Source organism: Helicoverpa zea, chromosome 16 (assembly GCF_022581195.2).
Source record: "Helicoverpa zea isolate HzStark_Cry1AcR chromosome 16, ilHelZeax1.1, whole genome shotgun sequence".
Lineage (NCBI taxonomy): Eukaryota > Metazoa > Arthropoda > Insecta > Lepidoptera > Noctuidae > Helicoverpa > Helicoverpa zea.
This window is the reverse complement of record NC_061467.1, coordinates 11,410,623-11,432,481: the sequence shown is the minus strand read 5'-3', so window position 1 is coordinate 11,432,481 and position 21,859 is coordinate 11,410,623. Positions and strand designations below refer to the sequence as shown.

Here is a 21,859-nt window from a genome sequence, read left to right as displayed (position 1 = left end):
ATGGAATATGCATTTGTTTTGTTTTGTTCCTTTTCGAAGGATGTATTGGTGTTTTGGTTGGGGTATTGTTCCGTGACTTTTAGGAGGATAAACAAGAAAGCTTGGACAATAGGGGCGATACAATCATATAAGATTCGAGTACCGATCTGAGGAAAATGATTTGGAACGGGAAATTATAAGTCTAGCCACAAAATTATTTATTGGACACATGATTAAACTTCTAATTTTATAACTAAGCAACGGGGAAATGACATAGCCTCTAATAAACTAATTCTACTAATTCGTCTTTTTTACAACGCCATCTACTAGAAAGCTTCAATAAAAGATCATCAATTATTGTAACTTGTCCTTCTTATTTATACATTGTCATCTAGTTTACTAACTCGGCCTCATTTTTCCAAAAACGAGCCAAGAAAAACGAGATCAACGTTGTTCTTGGCTCGTTTTTTTTATGGTAGAATTTAATTTGGATTCATTTTATTTAGCATATTGCCATTTATAACCTTCATTTAAAAAACATTGTATTAAAAATTTAAGTTAGTGACGAAAACGAATCGCTGCAAAACCGACTCCACGTAGTCTTGTCTGCCCTACCCTTAGAGTGCAATTCAAAACCGCGTAGGCGCGGAGGGGCGAGGCGGCCTGCGAGCTGAGGCGCAGGTAGTTTCAGCGCTCGCCGCCGCGGCTGAGGCTGGCCGGCATAGCCGGCCAGAAAGCCGAAGTTGCGGTGGTGAGCGTGAAAACCATCTGCGACGATAAGCTCGCATGGGACCGCCGGAGCCACGCAGCGCCGGAGCCGTGACAGAAGCCATGCTTGCTGCATGTTGCATGCTTACTTCCATGCTGGGTCAATTAATATGGGATGTGTTATATTTTAAACAAAAAACTTAGTACGAGTTAAAAAAATAGAAGCTAAATAAATATTTTTATAATGTCACTTAATAGTATTTAAGAAGTTTACTATTAGAATGCATGCTACAAATTTAGATGCAAAAAAATAACCATCATGCTGAGTTGTATTTAGAATGGAAGATAACTCGTGGCTAAGATAGTATTATTTAGATGCTCGACGCTTTATTAATTGTGGCTGACTTAGTAATTTAGAAGGCAACATACATTTTTGGGGACGAATAATGATATTAAAAAGAAGCCTGTTTAATTAGCACCCATTTGGAACTAATTAGTAAAAACATCCCATGTAGGGAATGCATTAACCTCTCTCTTTTAATAACAATTTGGGCACATTGACCAGGTTTACGACCTCTTTGCAGCCCCGTATTAAAATGATTTCTATTTATCATTTATCAAAAATCAACAAAAAACGTTTGCCACTACTGTTCTCGGAATGAATAGTAAATAGAAACAGATTAACTATGCATGACTTGTGGTATCGCTAAGCTGGTGACCAAATAACAGCTGATCGATAAATCTACAAGGTTAAGCAGTACCACAAATACTGGTTGTTATGATCATCACTACATTTGAAGAGACTAAAACCCCTGTGATTTTAAGAGAGCATGATTAATAGTTGCGATGTACATGTCTTAGAAATATTTGCATCAGCTGCGATTGTATAGCATCACGAAGAGATAAGAACAACTGAAAGTATATCCTAGTAGCTCTTCATTATGGGAAGTTACCGTGGCCCTGGTACAAAAGGAACAAAGTATGGATTTCCCACATTCAAAAAACAAAAGTCTAATATGGCTGACAATTAGTTTTGATTCAGATATATCTAGTTTCTCTTCGGTAAAAGCTAATTTGGATAAAGATAAGCGATAAACGCGTGTTCTATAAGTGGCAATCAGACAGCTAGATTTGATTGGGGTCAACATCGTTATCGGACGCAAATCACAGCTTATCATGAAAGTAACTCATTCTGCAATCAATGTATACGATAACTTTGTTTATTTTATGAAGGCAATATTTTATGGATACACGTGAAATCGATGTTTACAGCTCTTAAATCTTTATGTATGCAGACATGACCAAGTTGGCGTCACGTGCCTGCCAAGGTTATGATTCGAATGCGGGTTTCATCTTTATTTGATGGGCATCCAGCTAAAATAATTATGTTTTCTCCCTTATCAACATCTCTTTGTAAACTGAGATAGTTGAAACTTTAGCCTACTAAGCTGCAACCACATGATTATAAGGAAAATAAAGTGGTGTATTCTTGGAATCACAAGAACATGTCCTAGTGATTCATTTATAAACAAAAGATGTTATACATGATATCATAAGAAGGAAAATCTAGTGACCTTAATATGATCATATTTTTAGACAAATAGAGAATATTTCGACCTCAGTCTAACTTTATGCGCAGTATCACAAAAGTTTAAATTACAAGAATGGAACGAATAACGGAGCTATCCAGGTTATCACATACTGGTTAGACAACATTTAGGAGATAGACAATAAAAAGAAGAATTTTATCGGAAAGAGAATATTGATAAATTCTATTATAATATGGACAACTAAGTCTCAGTTCTCGCTGTTAGAGACAAGGTCAGTTACCTTACAGAGGTACGCGTTATTGGCCTTTGGGCACTATTGGCGCTATGAATCATATTCGCTTATAGCAATATTTGGAATAACAGATATTATGGATTGTTTTCGGGCTTTTTATATTAACCTATGTGTCATATTTGCCAGAAGCAAAGGACTTGCCTAAAATTTAGTTACACAGACCTAAACGTAAATGTACAAATCTTATCAAACCAACCAGCTGGGACTTATAACCATGTAGTTATTACTGGCAAATTCGACGCATGGGCGTAGCCACACTAGGGCAAGCTGGGGCACTTGCCCCACCCTGGGCCCTGGCTCTGACCTATAAGTTGTCTGATCAAACAATGTTTTTTTTACGAGTTCGAGTTCCCGAACGTGCGCGGTGCGCGCGTCATTTGAAAGCGAGCCGTATTCCCTAAAGGAATAGTTGCTATGTGGCGTAGCGAGCCGAGCCGTCCATCTAATCCAAAAAATAATGCACTGAAGGAGATGGAACTGGTAGATGTGATCAAAATTTCGGAAATGTAATTTTATCCTAGTGTAAAAACCGTGCTCGCTATTTTGCTTGCCCAGCCATGTACGACCTGTACAATAGAACGATCGTTTAGCTCAGTGGTTCTTAACCGGTGGTCCGCGGACCACTGGTGGTCCCTGGAGGCATTCCGCCGAGTGGTCCGCGAAGCTTAGCTGCGCGAAGTTGCTATACGTTATCTAACTTTATTTTTATTGACTTATATATGCGAGCGAGGGGGTTTTCGTATGGACGTAAATCGGGTGTGTCGTATCTAGTCCCCCCATTCATGAAAATGTATATTTGGGCGACATTTTACGTAGTTTTTGGTTTTGAGTCTTAAAAAATAATTAAAAGTTCGCGCTCGCTTCGCTCGCGTATTCAGAAACTATATTATTTTTGTATTTGTCAAGAAACAAAAAGTTAAGTACGTTTGGGCTAAATTTTACGTAATATTTGGTTTAAGTTCGATAAAAATTTCGCGCTCGCTTCGTTCGCGTATACAGAAACTAAATGCCCTTACTTTTGGCTTTTGTCCTGTGTGTGATTGTTTATTTTCTGTACCTGAAAATATAAACCTCTCAAATTAAGACATTAACGAGTTTGAGATTAACGGCTCAAGATACAAAAAATAGGAGGACCCCCGCCCTCCCCCGGGGGATAGGTTGACTGCTGCCCCACCCTGAGCCCAAAGCTGGCTACGCCCATGATTCGACGTCGCCAAAACACGCTATTTTCTGGGATCACAATAGCTCGATCAACAAACACGTTTACCATAACCATAATCAAATGTTCCAACAAAGTTTTTCAAAACTGTAATTTCTGCAGACAGGTGGTACAAAACTAACTGCCGCCTACTCCCATTCTTAAAGCATTCCACGTATGCGAAACACGCCGTGTATTCTAATTCTATATGTATGAAATGTCAACAAAACAATGTACAGCTGCTTATTGAGCGATCCGAATAACAATCGAACAGAAATGTGTTAAGTTTATGGCCGATACGATATGATATCCTGGTAACCTGTTTGTTGTAATTATGCCATGTTTCAGTATGACTTAAGTTCTCTGTGAGGGTGTGTAGGGCGTAGGTTGAATAATGACACGCAGGCATTCGGTTTAGTCAGGGGCTATATGTAGATATGTACAGATGTTTTCAAGTTCTCATTTAATGTGCTTTAGTTCTTCTCCTATTCAAAGATTTTCTATTTTCCATCATCTATTTTTCAGTAGCGAGCTGCAATAAATTGACTTGCCAGCTTCAGTATGTCTAGTTCCATTCGTTAAGCACTAGATGCACCAAATAAGGCTATTATTATGATCATCACAGGAGGTCTAACTCCACCCATAGCTCAGTAAATTCTTCTTACCATTTGCGCTATGGTTCCTTGGTTTTTCTTCATAAAAATGATAGCATTAAGCTTTTTGCTTGCTTCGGCAAAAAATACCATGGGAGTTCATTGTACCCAGAAACTACCCATCATCGTGCTTATTTTTTGTCGATAATTTAATATTACTTCACAGTAGTATTTTTAGTAAGTAGTTACATCAGTCACGGTTTATATTTACTTTGGGTTATCATCGTCATATCTCACGTGTAAAATATTACAATAATCAGCTATACACAATCATACCCTGTCTTATCTAACTAAGCATTTATAATATAACTCTACTCGCCTCTCGCAAAGTGTATCTTTCTAAATCTCTATCCAAAACAATTTAAATCACAACTCTTTCCCAATTCAAAACTTAAAGCGCCCAATTTCATCACGACCTACAATAGCTAAATTATAGTCTATTTACAGTAGAGCGTGGTCACGTTGGTCTGAAGGTCTAGGACGTTCCCGGTCAAGTTCAATCAAACACAGGCTGGTTACATGCAACGTTATCAAACACGTGTGTTTGCCTGCCCAGATTACATGTCGGCCGCGATAACGCTTGATAAACAGCGCTATCGGAGTAATCGATATTTGGGCTAGCTCGTTTTGGGCTGCGGGATTGTTCAAAAGAGTTATTGGGGCCCTGGTACATAAAGACCTCCAAAAGGAATAAAGGTTGGTTAACGTCAGTAAGTCTCACTCTCGATCCTGCTGCTCCTACAGCGTGACAGGTCAACTGATGATTTTCTGCCACAAATAAAATGGCTAAGCTGTTATGGCGACAGATTCCTGTAATATCGTGATGGGAATATGTAATCTACAGGGTCATTAAAAGCCTCTAAAGTAAAAAATCTTTTGGGAGCTCATGATGATATAACAGTTGTTTTTGAAACAGAGAAAACAATAATTCAAGTAAAAATTCTTCTAGTAATCTAGACCATAGTTACCAGAAACGCCCAGTAAACAAATAAATTAAATCGATAACCATACATTACATTATCAGGCAGCCACGATATAGAGTCTCGTGTTTGTCACAAATAGTAGTAATCATAGCGATATGTACACAACATAATGTGTTAGCTTTGGTGAAGCAAAACATTCGTAAGAAGCACGTGTTAGCGATAACAATCAAATTGAATGACTGTACGCGTTCAGTGCAGCAGACGCCTCGTTGTAGGTGCTTACTTATTTCTGATTTAATTGTTAAGATTGATAAATCGATGATAGAATATATTTTGATAAGTTGTACACGAATTTCCCAATAGTAAGATAGGTATGAGTGACAAATGACGTACGAGACGATACAGTACTTAAAAATAAGCAAGTACAGTAAATTGCAATGCGGAATCCATTTCACTAACATATTAGAAATACGTATAAAAACAGTGACCAACCCTGACGCGTAAGACCTGGTAGTTAAACCCTATTAAGTAATGAACTAATGGAAATTTTATTCATCAACTAACAACAACATTTATGACATAATCAAGGCTAAACTAGATTTAATTAGAAATTATGTAAAAGCGGATTTTAGGGGTTAAGCTAATTATAAATAACGAGCCCAATAGATCAGTTTTTGAGTCAAAGTTGGTAGGTCGAAGGAAATCGCAACAATTATAATATACACGGTTGGAATGCAGGCTGTAGCACTGCGGCTTATAGACTGCAGTTACTGCGCGGAAATTGCGGCTACGGTGGCGAGGGAAGAATGTCTGCCTTGTGTTTACACCTTATTTGTTATTGTACCTTTTTAGGAGACCCTGTGAAGCTGTATGTATTGGCATATAAAAAGGTCGAGTAATTCATCATCGTCATGTCATGTCAGTTCGTTTCGTATCTTTTACAAGATCATAAGCGAATGTATGTATTGTTTTGTGTCTACAGACACATGTATGATATAAAATTACTGCCTTGTTTCCATTTTTGCCTTTAACCCTATTTCATGAGGCGGCAATCTGAATGGAAACCTGACTCTTCACAGAAAGAAGAGCAAAATATTAAACCACAACTTGACAACCACCGCTTGTAAATAAGCACATAATTTAAATAATCCGACTAAACTTAAATGTGAATATAAACAAGGTACGCAATACAGTGTAAATAAAATCAGCACTTAGTAGTTTCGCGCTCACGACCGTCGAGCAAACATGGGACATGGCGGCGCATAATTTCTCTAATAACATTGATAGAAAATAACCTGTTTTATAAACACTACATCTTCTTCGAAAACATGCAGTATTATACAAGGTGAAAGATAACAAAGTAGCAAGACAAAGTGCAGAGAAATGTCAGGTTCATAATGTTTAAGTTTATTTTATCAGCTTTTATGTCACATAAACATAAAAAATATTTTATTATGGATACCAAATTCCATATGCTGTCTTAACTAGAGTTAGGCTGTTTATCACAAAGTCAATAGGCTTTCCAGTTTTTAGTAAATCAGAGTCTATGTAAAGTGTTCTATTAAAAACAGTGTCACGTCAACGCAAAGTTTGTTGTTCGTTGTCTTTATTTTGTACCATGATTATCTGATCTACATTTCGAATCCGGTCCGGTATCGAAACACGTTTTGTGTTTTTTGGTGACTAACAACTTTTTGGGACGTTATACTTAATTAATTTAAATACTTCTAAGAAGAGAGGCAAGTGCTGTAGATGTAAAACGAACCAATACAGCAATAAAAATCCCTTTTGGTTTGCCAGATCTTTTTGCAGTTTCACTGTCATTTCGATATCTCTAAGTACAAAATTCTCCGGTCTTTGCCAACTGGGGCGAGTTACGTGGGATGATCGCCATTATTTTGCCCCATTTAGTCATAGATAGTAGGTGAAACATGGGCCAACTTGTGTGTGCGACATAAGCCTTTATATGCCTTTATGGCTTCAATATAGCCGCCCGCGTATATGCCGGGAGCCTAGATAACTCACTAGCTGTGGATGAATATAATACAACTATAATGATCGAACGAAAATGCATATTCTATGAGTTTTGCGCAATTTCCAATATGAAACCGCGTATATTGCGCAAGCGAGACCGATCCGTCACATTTATTTAAAGAATACAGCTTCTATTTTTAGCCCTTCATAATTTGGACTGTCTTCAACGAGATATAAAATATTTTATTATCAGCCAGCATCAGCGGATAGTTGGCGCCGGGAGGACGCCTCGTCGCCATTACAATCGACTTGCGAAAACTCGACACGCCAGCCTTGACCCTGATGTGGCATCCCAAATTACAGTCGCCGTAAAAGGTTAAGTAAATAAAACAATTCAGGTTATCTTCATTGTGGTGGTGTAACGAGGTGATTCGACCGTAATGAGACAAGTTTCAGGTATTTGTGGTATGTGACTCATCAAAGGTATTGTTGAAATGTGTTAGGTATGTGGTTTCACTTCGATCGAGACAAAAAGAAGGGACGTTAAATTATTTTTTACATCAAAAGGATTTGAAGACTCAGTGTAGGTATTGAATTGGAAACCTTAAGCTTGGTATGTATTGTCCGGAGGACTGCTTCATAAGTTATTGCCATCTAGCCTCTCCCTTATAGCATTTAGACATTAGTTTGAAGAGGTACTCACCCATCCTCCTTCATAACGGACTTGTCGCCACAGTCGCAAGCGCCGCCAGCCTGCGACAGGAACATGTTGAAGTCGTGCGTGGAGTGGTCGCCGCGATGGAAGCACTCGCGACATATCGACATGCAGGGCGAGATGCCGCACGTGCGACATCGGTACGCAACAACGCGCGGTATCCACACGAGCCCGCATTTGTCGTGTTTGTCGTAACTCCGGACTGTGGACAAAAAAGCAGATAAGTGTGTGATACATTTTCAGTGGACTTGAATCCACTTTTCACTAAAATTAAAGGCGAGGAATGTACGTATAAACGAACCTGAAGAATCAGCACATGATAGACATAGGATCCAGCATACGATGCAGTTGCACCAACAAAAGCATGACCCTTAAACTAACTATGAACTCAATAATTATTCTTGTCTCTCCCCAAAAACTCGAAGAACGCGAATTGTACAAAAACAAAAGGACTTAAGGTAAACAGTACTGAAAATATATTCACCACTAACAACTAGATAAAGGCCTTAAAAAACGATATTGCGGAAGGTTCAATTCTCAAAGTTAATATATGCAAATACTGGATATAGACACGTTTTTGTACAGTCATTGTTTACCTGAGGAAAATACACAAATATCAGAAGATAAGGAAAAACCAAATATATTATAGTTACAATATCCTGTTGACCACATTAATTTAATCATTGCAGTTTTATCTAATTAACATGTACGCGGACAAAGTATTTAAATGCACAATTTGAAGTGATTTGCGTTTATCGAGGTTTGAGTTCGTGTAGTTTTCCTATTGAGACTTAACAGTTTATCCAAACAAAGAAGTTAAAAAATCTTGTAAAACTAGGATTAGATGTCGTTTTCGAAGCTTAAAAATAATTGTTTGGACAGTCTCGGAAGATCGCTGCCTTATTTGAATTTACTTAGTAGTTAACATACAAACAGTCATATTTTCGGTTGCATGAGTGTGGCCAACTCATTAGTAAGGGTTGCATCAATTTCTTAGAAAGCGACATTTAAGCTTGTTTTAAATAAGAACAACAATAAATAAACCCGTCTAGATATTTCTACGTTTTCCTTAAGTAGAAACGATTTGTGGTTTGGAATATTTTATGGTTTTGGACCCGATCTAAGAGATTGCCAGTCACATCTGGGGCTTGACCTTAATAGTTTTAAGGTCACGACAAACTTTATTTTTCAATTGCTGCATTCGGCAGCTGCAGTTTTGTCTAGGGAGTAAACTTGCTAGGCTCTGCAGTGCGGTATCAATTCGATTCTAAAGACAACATTCGTATTCCCACAGACGCTGGTAATTCCAGTCAAAATGAATAAACGTTTTCAACATTAATCACTCCCAGATCCTATTCAAAAAACTATGATATATCAGAATTGTTTTATTAACATCTGCCAGAAAAACACCAGTCAACAATGGCTGATCCACCCCGGCATCAAAAAGGCCAAGTCATTTCATGTAATTACAATGGAGTCATTAATGTTTTTGAGACCATTACAAATCTGATTCAAATACAGGCGTGATATGCTGATAGATTTGATCTGTTAAGTATTCATAAAAAGGCTTATGTGTGGGTTTAGATTTTCCAAAAAAGAAGACATCGCTGCCAACGCTAGCATTAAACTGATCTTTTAAATGTTTTATCACTTTATGTTTTTCAAATGGGTTCCTTCTATCTGGCAGAATTTTATTTGGCCGAATTTTATTTGGCATAACACACTTGGCATAATTTTTTTTCAACGAATGTTTTTAAGGCATAAAAAATATTTAGCATAATTATTGTTTCACCGAATATTTATATGCCCGAATTTACAGTTGCATACTTTTAAGATGGCAGAATTTTATTTCGCATAATTGCTTTTGGCATAGTTAGAGTTTCGCATTATTTCGTTTCGCATAATGTATATTTTGAGAAACTATTATTTGGTATAATCTCATTTGGCGTACTATGAAGATGGAAGAATTTAATTTAGATTCAATTTATTTAGCAAATTGTCATTTATAACCTTCAATTAAAAACATTGTATTAAAAATTGAAGCTAGTAGCGAAAACGAATCGCTGCAAAACCGACACCACGTAGTCTTGTCTGCCCTACCCCTAGAGTGCAATTCAAAACCGCGTAGGCGCGGAGGGGCGAGGCGGCCTGCGAGCTGAGGCGCAGGTAGTTTTAACGCTTGCCGACGCGGCTGAGGCTGGCCGGCTCGCCGGCCAGTAAGCCGAAGCTGCGGTGGTGAGCGTGAAAACCATCTGCGACGATAAGCTCGCATGGTACCGCCGGAGCCCCGCAGCGCCGGAGCCGTGACAGAAGCCATGCTTGCTCCATGTTGCATGCTTACTTCCATACTGCATGCCTGCTTGCATTCTGCATGCTTGAAATTCTGACTGACAACTTTCTGCTAAATGATGTTTCTACTATTTAAGTATTATGAATATGAAATTTATGCCTAAAGATGATTCTGCTTGCCAAAATTATGCGTTTTTAAATTATGCGAAATGAGTGTATGCCACACGATTTTCTGCGAAATGAAGGTTATGCCAACTGTTGGTATGCAAAATAAGATTATGCCATAAAAAGTTCTGCCATAAAGGGGGGACCCTTTTCAAATGCATGAAAACGTCACTGTTTGTTGCGTCAATTGATAGCTAGATCCTCGCGTGCGAAGTAAATCTATTATCATCCTCATCTTATAAAGCAGTGGCGTATTTGGCTTGTTATTGTTATCGTGCTTCTCTTAACTTCTGTCAGCAGTCTAGATTATATTATAGCATCGAGTGAATTATATCGTCTTAGTCCAACATGCAATCATTGACTGTGCAAACATGCATTATTTAACTAGACATTGCAGCTTCCTTAATTGTTCATCGCCGAAAATAGCTCAAGACATCATTTCAAAAAAGCAACATGTTTTTTTAGTTTTAGCAAATGCTAGAACGTAATAAGATTCTAAACTCCTTGTCGGCAATATATCTTGACTTCGTACTGATAGATTCTACTTGTTTCACGAGTCGTCAGGGTCACTTCCCCGCTGAATGGATCTTTGATCTCCAGCTAATGGCCCTAATGTCTCAAGGTCAGCACAGTGCGTTAACATTGAAACGAACGCTAAAATAATCTCCAACTTATCATTCAATTCAGAAATGCAAGAACAAGCGGATGAGTATTCTGAACGTTTGGCAAAGTACCAGAAATAAACTGCTTCAATAATGACTAGGTTTCGTGAGGATGAACCCGGTCTATTAAAAGAGGGCCGAGTACAATAAACAGACTCATCATCATTACAATCTATTACGTATCTAGTACGATGTAACTCATCTATGTCAGTCTTTCCAAGAACACGCAGTTCAGTAGAACTCCAAGTTCTTGGAACTGCGTTGGTTTGCAACACGATTTTAAATGATTAAATACACGACTCTCATTGTTCAAAAGATTCGATATTAATATTTGGCAACAGATCTCAATATCGAATGGCAACTTAAATATTTGATGTCCACGACTTAGGTGACCCCAATCTATGGGCTTAATGATTGCCAATTTTTCAATGCAGAGCGCATTTCACTGAATAGTAGAGATGCACATCGATTTAGCATTATGAGTTTTGAAAAGAAATAAGTGAACATACAAGTGTGGAATATTCTTTACTGGTTCCAAAAATAGCACACGTTTGTCAGTGAACTCTCAAAAAGAATGTTTGTAAACACTTACTCGGCGCTATATTAGGAACAGGGAAAAAACGCAATCTTGGAATGCTGCGAATGGAACATAAATATCCAATATTTCATGTTTTTCATTGTTTACTCCATAAACAACAGTTTGTGGTAAGTAATGCAGATCTATTCGTATTGATGAACATAATTCTTGTTACACTGATAGATACATCGCAACAAAGTTGTCGTGACAAATATACGCATCAAATTAGACTGCCTATCAACCGTAAAACAAGAAAGGAAGAAAAAAACTATCAAACATAGTAAACACATAGAGCCAATTAGTACGCCAATATAAAGCATTACGCAACATTAGCCGTCTGCAACAAGGCGTCGCATCGATAATTACGAGCAGCGTGCGCGTGCGCCGAACGGGCGGTTGTTCGTATCAACGTTCGTTGTACACGTATAGTGGTTATTGCCCTGACCGTGACGCTGCCGACGCTTTGGGCAGCCACACGATCATACGTTGACATTATTTCATGCATTACAGAAACATGGACTCCACTCGAATTAACGTTAATTGTCATGGAATATTCCATCCTTAATAACAGGTTCTTGAATTAAGACATACGACAGAAAAAATGGCGAAACAAATTGTAGGCTTGGTACAAAATGTGTGTATTATTTGCAGCTAAAGGTTGTCAAGTATTTGGAAATTCCCAGTCGTTTCTAGGCGTCATTGATAAAATTATAACTTTAAGGTATCGTAAATGAGTTAATCCAAGTTTCAATGTGCAACGACGGTGTGGAATTTTAATTCAGCATCCTTTCCTACGGATTCCACAGGAATTGTAGCTTGTTCAAGCAGGATTTATGATACGGAAAGGGCCTGGTATTTCCGTCGTTACAATGATTAGTATCTTAATGCATAGTGACGTGAATTTTAACTTCCGTTGTGTTAGATGAGAATACTTAAATGTGAGATATAAAACACCGAATTTGGCATTATTATTAGCTAAAAATTGCTGATTTGCAAGAGGTCCACGAACTTTGGGAGATAATCCAGGTAAATCGAACATTGTTTTCCTGCGATTCATGTCTCGTATATAAGAGAAACAAAGCGGGTGCTTATCTCTTAGCAGGGAAGAACACGGAACACGTGTCTGTTGGACCGCGATCAGCTGTTAGACGGGGTCGACGACCGCCACGGCCGGTGAATAACACCGCCCGATACAAAACGCACCAGTGTCAATGCACTTGCTAAGAAAACTGGGGTCGTCTCAAAATGTGCGGGTAAATCAAACGTGCATACGAGATCAGAGTACCAAAATGCTTGTCAAATTGTTCGTGAGTCATTCGATGGCGTGCGTGGACGCATATCGATATGCAGTACCTGCGTACTTGTTTTTTGCGTAATAAATTCGAGATGATATCTGATGGAATTGGAGTCGTCTTTTTTAGGGTTCCGTAGCCAAAATGGCAAAAACGGAACCCTTATAGTTTCGTCATGTCCGTCTGTCCGTCTGTCCGTCTGTCACAGCCGATTTACTCGGAAACTATAAGTACTACAGTGATGAAATTTGATGGGAATATGTGTTGTATGAACCGCTACAAAAATATGACACTAAATAGTAAAAAAAAGAATTGGGGGTGGGGCCCCCCATACATGTAACTGAGGGATGAAATTTTTTTTTTCGATGTACATACCCGTGTGGGGTATCAATGGAAAGGTCTTTTAAAATGATATAAAGTTTTCTAAAAAACATTTTTCTTAAAGTGAACGGTTTTTGAGATATCAGCTCTCAAAGTCGTAAAAAGTATGTCCCCCCCCTCTATTTTTATAACTACGGGGTATAAAATTCTAAAAAAATAGAGGTGATGCATGCTAATTAACTCTTTCAACGATTTTTGGTTTGATCAAAGTATCTCTTATAGTTTTTGAGATAGGTTGATTTAACTGTAATTTACGGAACCCTTCGTGCACGAGTCCGACTCGCACTTGGCCGGTTTTTTTCAATTTATTGTTACCATACACCATTTATGAGACTCGTGTACGCGAAAAGCAGAACCATATTGCCAATATTTGCCTTTAGCATTGCGTCCGTCTGACAATTTGCGGGCAAATGTGAAATAGTACTTGGTCTGACATAAAAACCCCATAAGAATTTCTGTAATTCATATTTGACTAGCGAATCGCTGAGTTTACTTAGCAAATACATCTGCAATAATTCTGAATAATTAATATCCATGAAAAAATACTCGTTTCGCAAGGTCACTTAAATGTCGAAAGCACATTAAAGTATTCAACTATCTGACTTGTAAAACTAGATCTTTCATATTTGCCATAATCCTGCGATGCAATTTCTGAGGGCATAATACATATAACAAGGAAAACCAAGCAACAGCACTTTCAAAGAAACTTGTTCTAAAAGCTTTAGTTAAAAATGTAACAACTCGTACTTTTTATGAAGGAATTTGTCTCCTTCCTGCGTTCGTGTGAACCAGAGGAGACCATTTGCGAATACGAAAATAAAAAAATTGCGTACGAGCTGATATAAAATCTCTGGCCACGTAATCATGACATTCGTGACTGAGATAATACTCGCGAGATGCAATAACATTGAGAAAGAACTTTTCAATTTTTCTCATGTAGCCAGGCAAGTAAGATGACTTGACAGTTTTTGTACATACGAGATCTCTACTCTGAATTTTATGCAAACCTCCATTTATGGTTGGATAGTGAGTTGTAGCTTATGGTTATCGCCGCTGTGAGGAGGTCTGCGATAATTTATCAAACTTTTCCACTAGCTTAATGTGTCATAAGCACATACACCACAATATAACTCACCGGCAATCTCGCAACACATACTAAAGTTGGGGTTTTAAAGGTGATTACTCAAATTATTGTAGGCAAGTAAAATCTTTGTGTCTGTGATTAAGTGACTTTTTTAGCCGCTCTGGGCACATGGGTGAAACTGCGGGAAACGACCAGTATCATATAAAATTACATTGTATGCAGTTACATGAGTTTCTCTGCACGACGATGATAGAATACGGTTCAATTTACGATAAAACTCGAAGCCCTGAGATATGTGACCGAGCCCACGTGTAAATTCTCAGAAGTAAGGGGTAGCGTTATTAAATCAAACGCTAAAAGATCTTTTGTCAATTAAATGCTGAATCATTTGCCCAAGGAAAATAAGGAGTTACAGCGATTATTCACAGTTCGATATATTCGACGAATAAGTTATTTAGGGATCGTCTGATCACACTGATCACACAACACTTAATCATATGCGTGGGAGTCGATGATTCGATTTATTGCTCCGAATGCGTCGTAAGTTTGGTTCTACGTATATAAATAAAAAAATATATATTTATTGCCTACGTGACTTCCCAAGTTACATTTAATATTCTTTTGTTAAATTCTGTTGATACAAGTGTTTTTACAACGTACTTCCAATTGGGTTTCTTAGTTTAAATAAATAAAAAGCACTAACTATAAAAAACGGTTATTTAAATGAGACTTATAAATAACCCCGAAAAGTCCACCATTCACCACTTTTTTAGTTTTTTTTTTTTCTGGGAATAAGAGGCGGAACAAACCCCCAACAACACAATGTCTGTCTGTAGGTACCTATGAAGAATCTAAATATTATGTCGCCTGACGATGCCTAAAATCCCCTAATTATTCTTAATCGCTAAGTGTTATTTCTATCACTATCTTCCTTTACTTTTGGCTCCGTCATGGTTACCATCGTGAGCTAAATAACGAAGGTATTAAGTACGAAGGTATTATTTGCCAGTCATGTTGCTCAGCTTGACGTCATCAAGTACAGATTTGGCATTAACAAGTTGTAAACTTGTAAATTATGTTACGAACAACTATGTGGTATACTTTAATCTCGTTTAGTTGACCTGCCTAGCCTCCCCCATCTAGGTTAGGGCCAAATTCCAGTCTCACTAGATGTGGACAAATATTTTACATGGAGAGACTGCCATTTGATCTCTATAAAGAGCTGTCATTATTAAAATAAATGAACCGGTATCCAAGACCTATAGAGTGCTCAGTTGATAGACTTTAGTTTCTTGGAATGATATTTGTGTGACAACAGGAACCGATGTGTCCCCTAATAACGGCCACAACCAGATAAACGCAGTTTTATTCTACAGATGGACTATGTTTTCATTACTCAACCAACATCGGAAAATTTTAGGTTTTTTATCGCACCAATCTAGCTCAATGTCAATCCTCAAATCATCGAAATCGGCAGAGGACAAGACTTAGTTTAAGTACTAATCTTAGTCAGCTCGTACAATTACCCCTTAGGTTTTAAATAAATATGAGTAATAAAAACCTTTCGTATTTCTTGCTCGATTATGATCACGACCAACTGCTGATCAAATAGAAACTGAGACCCGTCAGAAATAATCGTAGTTTAACACGAAAGATAATACTCAGCCTTTGTTTTTCTGCGCATAATAATGTACACGCTTTGCCTTTTATACTTTAGCCATTGAGCGAAGAGAGTGCGTTACAATTTATTATCGTTTATTAAATGTTAAGCTGGCATTTAGGTCAAGCCAGTCAGGTGCGATGACATTGGTGAGACAGGTGACAAAAAATACTGCTTAGTGGCGCCCCCATTATGTTAATGCTGGCAACATTATGTTTAATATCTATCTAATAATGATACCTTAATACGAGGAAGCGTAATCACAGCCTATTCACATGTAAGTATAAGGTATAATAGTTTGTGAGGGACCGAAATAGTTCCATGTTCATTAATAATCGACAGAAGCAATGATCCAATTTTGAAGACATTTTCGCTGATGGTAACCTACAAGGAAGTCACTGTAATACCTATCTTTATTTAACTTTATGTCAAACTGATATAAAACGAAGTGACCTCATGAGGCCATTTAAAAAAGTGGCCCTTAAACTTTTTTTAGTGTTCCAGTACGATCGTAGCAGCTGCTATTTATAAAAGTCATAATCATATACATAAAACGTCATATCATAATTTAAATATATTTTTAAAGTCTTGAAATAATTGATACAACTTCTTGAGTAGGATCTCGGGGCCAGGGACTGAAGAAGTAAACGCGAATTAACAAAAAGTCGCAATTACGGAAGCTGCTTGAGCACAAGACCACACAATTCGCAAAAGGCACATAGCTAGTCAAACTAAAATGAACCATAATAGATAACACATTAAATAACAATTTAAGGATGTTATTAAAGGAGGTCCCAAACTCCATATTGAAGTCTGCCATAGTAATTACTGTGAGGAGCGACGCCGCCTAATTCTGGCCTTCACGGAGCTCAGTTTTGACCTCCGCGAGGTCCGTGCCAAGGTCAAGGTTCCCGAGATCGAGATCATGCTGGCTAGTTCCCGAAAACGCTTTTTGCTGTATGTTTTTGTTTGCGGAATTTGCCGTAGAAGATCAGTTTGGGAGATACGGAAATATGGGATCCGTCATGTTTGAGCTAAGGAAGCTCGGGTAAATTACATATCGACTGAAAATATTACTACTATCCTAGTTTGTCTAAATTACAGCCATCAGAGTCTAGTGCCAATTTTTATTCGCAAGATGTTTTCAAGGAAAAATCTAAAACTTATTGATATTATATGGACGACATCCAAGAAATCTCAGAGCTACCAATCATTAGTAGGTATGCCGAACTACAAATTGACATAGTATAGTAAAAGAACAGCGTTGAAACATCATTACTAGCTTCTGCCCGCGGTTTCACCCGCGTCCTTAAGAAATTAGGTACATCCCGCACTCGGATAAAAATAACCGATGTGGTAATCCAGGCCCTGGATTGCGCAGTGTCAGCTTAATATGAAATATAAACGAAACTGGCTTTTTTTCCAGAAAAGTGCAAATGTAACAAACATACACACACTCACTAATCGTCTTTATAATATTAGTATGACGTCTTACGATTCGAGATTCGACACGAGAAAGTCAAATAGATGGATAACGTCCAAAATCAATACTTTTCACTGAAGATCTGCACTTGAATTAGTTCCAAAAAGCTACTGATAGCTTGAGAAATCTGTTAGCAAGTTAGGAACTCAGGAAACTTATACCCAAAACAGATTTAGGACACAGTCAGGAGGTTAACCAGTAGTTGAGTCCCATTTTGATAGGATAAACAGGCTACGACTGAAAACGACCTGATAATATCCTGGCTAGGTCATTCAGACTTTCCTATCGAAGTCCCCAATGCATTTGTGTCTATTCTCCTCATCTATATGCAAATACCTCACAGACAAAGAAACTTCACTGTTGTCATTACAATGCGCCAGTAAAAACAAAATAAAAGAGTTTCGTATCAGCTGTTTATTTGGCTGAATAAGAAGCAAGTCATTTCAAATCAATTGATTGTTTGTTACCGTGACTTTTAGCCGCTAACTTTGCAGGGTCTCTTATTATTCTCTTTTATGATGTCAATACATGGACAGGGAATCTGATCTGGGATCCCACAAACTAGAATGGCACTATGCAGCCACAAACAGGACGGTGTTTGAGCTTCTTAAATCTTTTCTAAGCTCCTTTAATCTTTTCTAAGATGTCATTACTGTCTAGCGTGTGCATTAATTTCCTATTATTACTTATTCATTTATTTACCTAGATATCTATCTGTTACAATGTCACGGGTACACTCTTTATTCGTTTCTTCTGATACTGATAGTAAAAGACAAAGAAAACTCAGCAGCAACTGCAGATTAATTAAACAGCAGGTAGAATAAAGTTCTGCGTAATACCAGAGACTTAACATATCATGAATTCATGACGTAATTATACGTTTGCGCTTGCATGCGCACTGATCTTCGAAATATTTTCAAGTACAAAGCAATAAAACAAGATCGGCCGTTTTAGGTTGCAATTAATAAAGAGTGTATGCATGGATCCTGAGACAAAGAAGCGAATTTTCAGAAGTCGTATTTCCAAAGATAACTCAAAAGTCAAAACAGCAATAAAAGAATAAGGAAGTTAAAATGATTTATCGTGATGGACTTTTCCATCTTATTAGTTGTATTTTTTTATAATTGCTGCGGAGTCGCTTTACGCGAAATCGCCCTGGGGCAGACGCCCGCTGTTCAGTTGAGCAGAAAGGATCTCGTAAGATCACGCCACCTTAAGATGGTATCATGAGTAGGTATCACAATATTATAACAGGTCCTTATTCAAACAACGCTATCTAGGTGTGTCGGATATGAATTTAACATGGAGTGACTGTTATCTGACCTCTAAGCGGCAATATTCTAGGAGGAAATCGATATTTTAGGAACAAATGAGAAGCCTTGCGTCTGCACTATGTTACCAAAGACTGGCTGGGGAAATGTTTAAGGTGATGTCAATACAGAATCTATTGTGAACGTCCTGTTGACAGACAGCGCACAACAACCGCATTTGTAGTTAAACGGTTGCATTCCGTACGAAAATAAATATGTGGTACGATAGACTAAGATTTTGCCTTGTCATTAGTAATCATTTTAATTAGATATTAGCATATTACCTATCCATTATAGGAAGTACCGATCTGAGTATACCTACCTGCCTTTACCTTATATCATTTCAAGATTGTTTACAATTTATTAATATACCTTCAGAGATGTAATTATGAATCATATAGCAAGGTTTCACCACATCTGCGTGACATTGGACACGCGAAAATGGTCAAAGATGGCGACCAGTGCAGGTAACATTGCTACTTGTTTACTAAGGTTACATAATGACATAATGTTGTCTTCCTTATATTGTAACTTTGATAGTTTATTTTCATCTGATTGATAAGTCTTTAAACTTCTTGTATGACAATAGAAAATCAATAAAAAAAACCGGCCAAGTATGAGTCGAACTCGTGCTCGGCGGAGGGTTCCGTACCATCTATATAAACATATGTATAAAAGAAAGTCGTGTTATACTCCAATTGTAACTCAAGAACGGCTGAACCGATTTAGCTGAAAATTGCTAGGGAGGTAGTTTAGAGCCAGGAGAAGGACATAGGACAGCTTTTGTCACCATCTGACTGCGGAAAAAAAAAACAAACAAAATGTTACATAAAACGAAGCCATCTGGTGGCGAAACGGAGTTCGCCGGGTTTGCTAGTTATTTATAAAACGGACAAAAAAAAATCACGTTTGTTGTATGGGAGAATCCCAAAATATTTATTCAATTCTAGTTTTCATGTTGTTATAGCAGTAACAAAAAACTTTTTTACAAAAAAATTAAACCGACTTCCCAAAACACTAAAAAGCAAAAAAAAATCTATTTTTAGGTGCATCGGCCTAGAAGTCGGTGTCTAATGGATGTTACTAAGTTAATTTTGCCACCGACTTCTAGGCCGATGCACCTAAAAATAGATTTTTTTTTGCTTTTTAGTGTTTTGGGAAGTCGGTTTAATTTTTTTGTAAAAAAGTTTTTTATTTAAAGCTTTTCAGTGATACGAATAGTTGTCACTATCCATACAAGTGAGAAGTTCTCATCAATACAAAGAATATAAGTCCAAATACGAGGTATTTTACATATTCAGTTGTCGAGTTCCCTCGACTTACTTTCTCTGGTCTCCATCATCAGGTCAGCTCCAAACCTTCACTGTTGCAAAGGTCTTGTCAATACAAATAATTTAAGCCCAAACACGAGGTAGTTCACATATTCAGTTGTCGAGTTCCCTCGACCCTCTCTGGTTTCCATCATCAGATCAGCTCCAAATCTTCACAGTTGAATAGTGCTTTTAGGCGTACACCTGAGTGTCAAGTTTTTACCCTATGTATGCCTACAACTTTCGAAGGTTGCCCTCGATTTCTCAGGGTTTCCATCATCAGATCCTGACCTGATGACTATGGGACCACCTCGGGAGTATATCCTATCAAACAAAAAAAGAATCATCAAAATCGATTAATAACTGGCGGAGTAATCGCGTAACAAACATACAAAAAAAAAAAAAAAAAAAAAAAAATACGGTCGAATTGAGAACCTCCTTTTTTGAAGTCGGTTAAAAAATACATCATCTGTGAAAATTTCAGCTCTCTAACTATCACGGTTCATGAGATACAGCCTGATGACAGACGGACGGACGGACAGAGGAGCGAAAACAATAAGGTCCCGTTTTACCCCTTGGGTACGGAACCCTAAAACTATTCTTGTAACTAAAAGACAATAGAAAATCAATCAATCTCAAGTATATCTACACTTTGACATACAACTAATGAGTAGTCTATCCTGGATAATTTGCACCTAAACTTGAATTTCTTTTACAAAGGGTAGAAGAAACATTATTATGTATATCTCGCCTTTTCTCATTCCCAAGACACACCCCAGACATTATATATCTATATGAACTAATATCATAAAGCTGAATAGTTTGTTTGTTTGCTTGAACACACTCAGGAACTATTGATCCGATTTGAGATATTCTTCCGGTGTTAGATAGCCCATTTATCAAGTAATGCTACAGGCTACTTGTTATGGGTCTGTGCAGAAGTGGCCACGAGATGTGGGTGAAACTGCTGGCAGAGGCTAGTATGAGATATATTGTCATGAGGCTTTTATGGCAAAGTTACACTTCCTACACATGAGACTTATAGAACATAGAATTAGTTGGGCAATAATTTTCTCGGTATGTATAAAACTTCAACAGGTATCTGTGAAGATCTAAGGGTGAGGCCTATGTTCAGCAGTGGACGTCCTATGGCTGAGATGATGATGATGTATAAAACTTCAAGAAGTCAACTTTAAAAACTTAGTTACTTCAATATATTCTGGTTTTCTCTGGTATATAAGCTGCTGGCTGTGATTTTGTTGCATCATCATTTGTGAACACACAACAAAAGATTTGATAAATGGACTATTTAACACTGGAAGAATTGTTCAATCCAGGTCAGAAATACCAGAGATATTCAATCATTTTCATCATAACAAGCAACTATTCAGCTTTATTATATTTGTTGAAATTATTGTGTAAGGAGGTATCTATTTTGTAGAAAATTTATCACAGCAACAAATTTATAGTTTTCACAAATTTGTTATTTTGCAGAGACTGAAAATGATGACCATTTTAGATGAAATCCATATATTTTTTTAAATGTAAATTAATAAAATAGATTTTGCAAATAATTGTAACAAAACAAACTAATATAAGTAGGTACACTGTAAGGTTACCATAAACACCTTAATAATTTAACCTTGCAGCAGAG

The 21,859-nt window shown here is 37.5% G+C and overlaps 1 protein-coding gene across 4 annotated transcripts in view; it reads right to left on the bottom strand.

Moving 5' to 3' along the window:
• LOC124637772 (E3 ubiquitin-protein ligase Ubr3) overlaps positions 1 to 21,859 on the bottom strand; it is a 66,100-nt gene that overhangs the window by 43,334 nt on the left and 907 nt on the right. For all 4 annotated transcript variants that reach the window (XM_047174413.1, XM_047174411.1, XM_047174412.1 and 1 more), the window contains one exon: positions 7,981 to 8,194. In XM_047174413.1, coding sequence (XP_047030369.1) covers positions 7,981 to 8,194 — 214 coding nt within the window. The remainder of the gene's footprint in view (positions 1 to 7,980; positions 8,195 to 21,859) is intronic.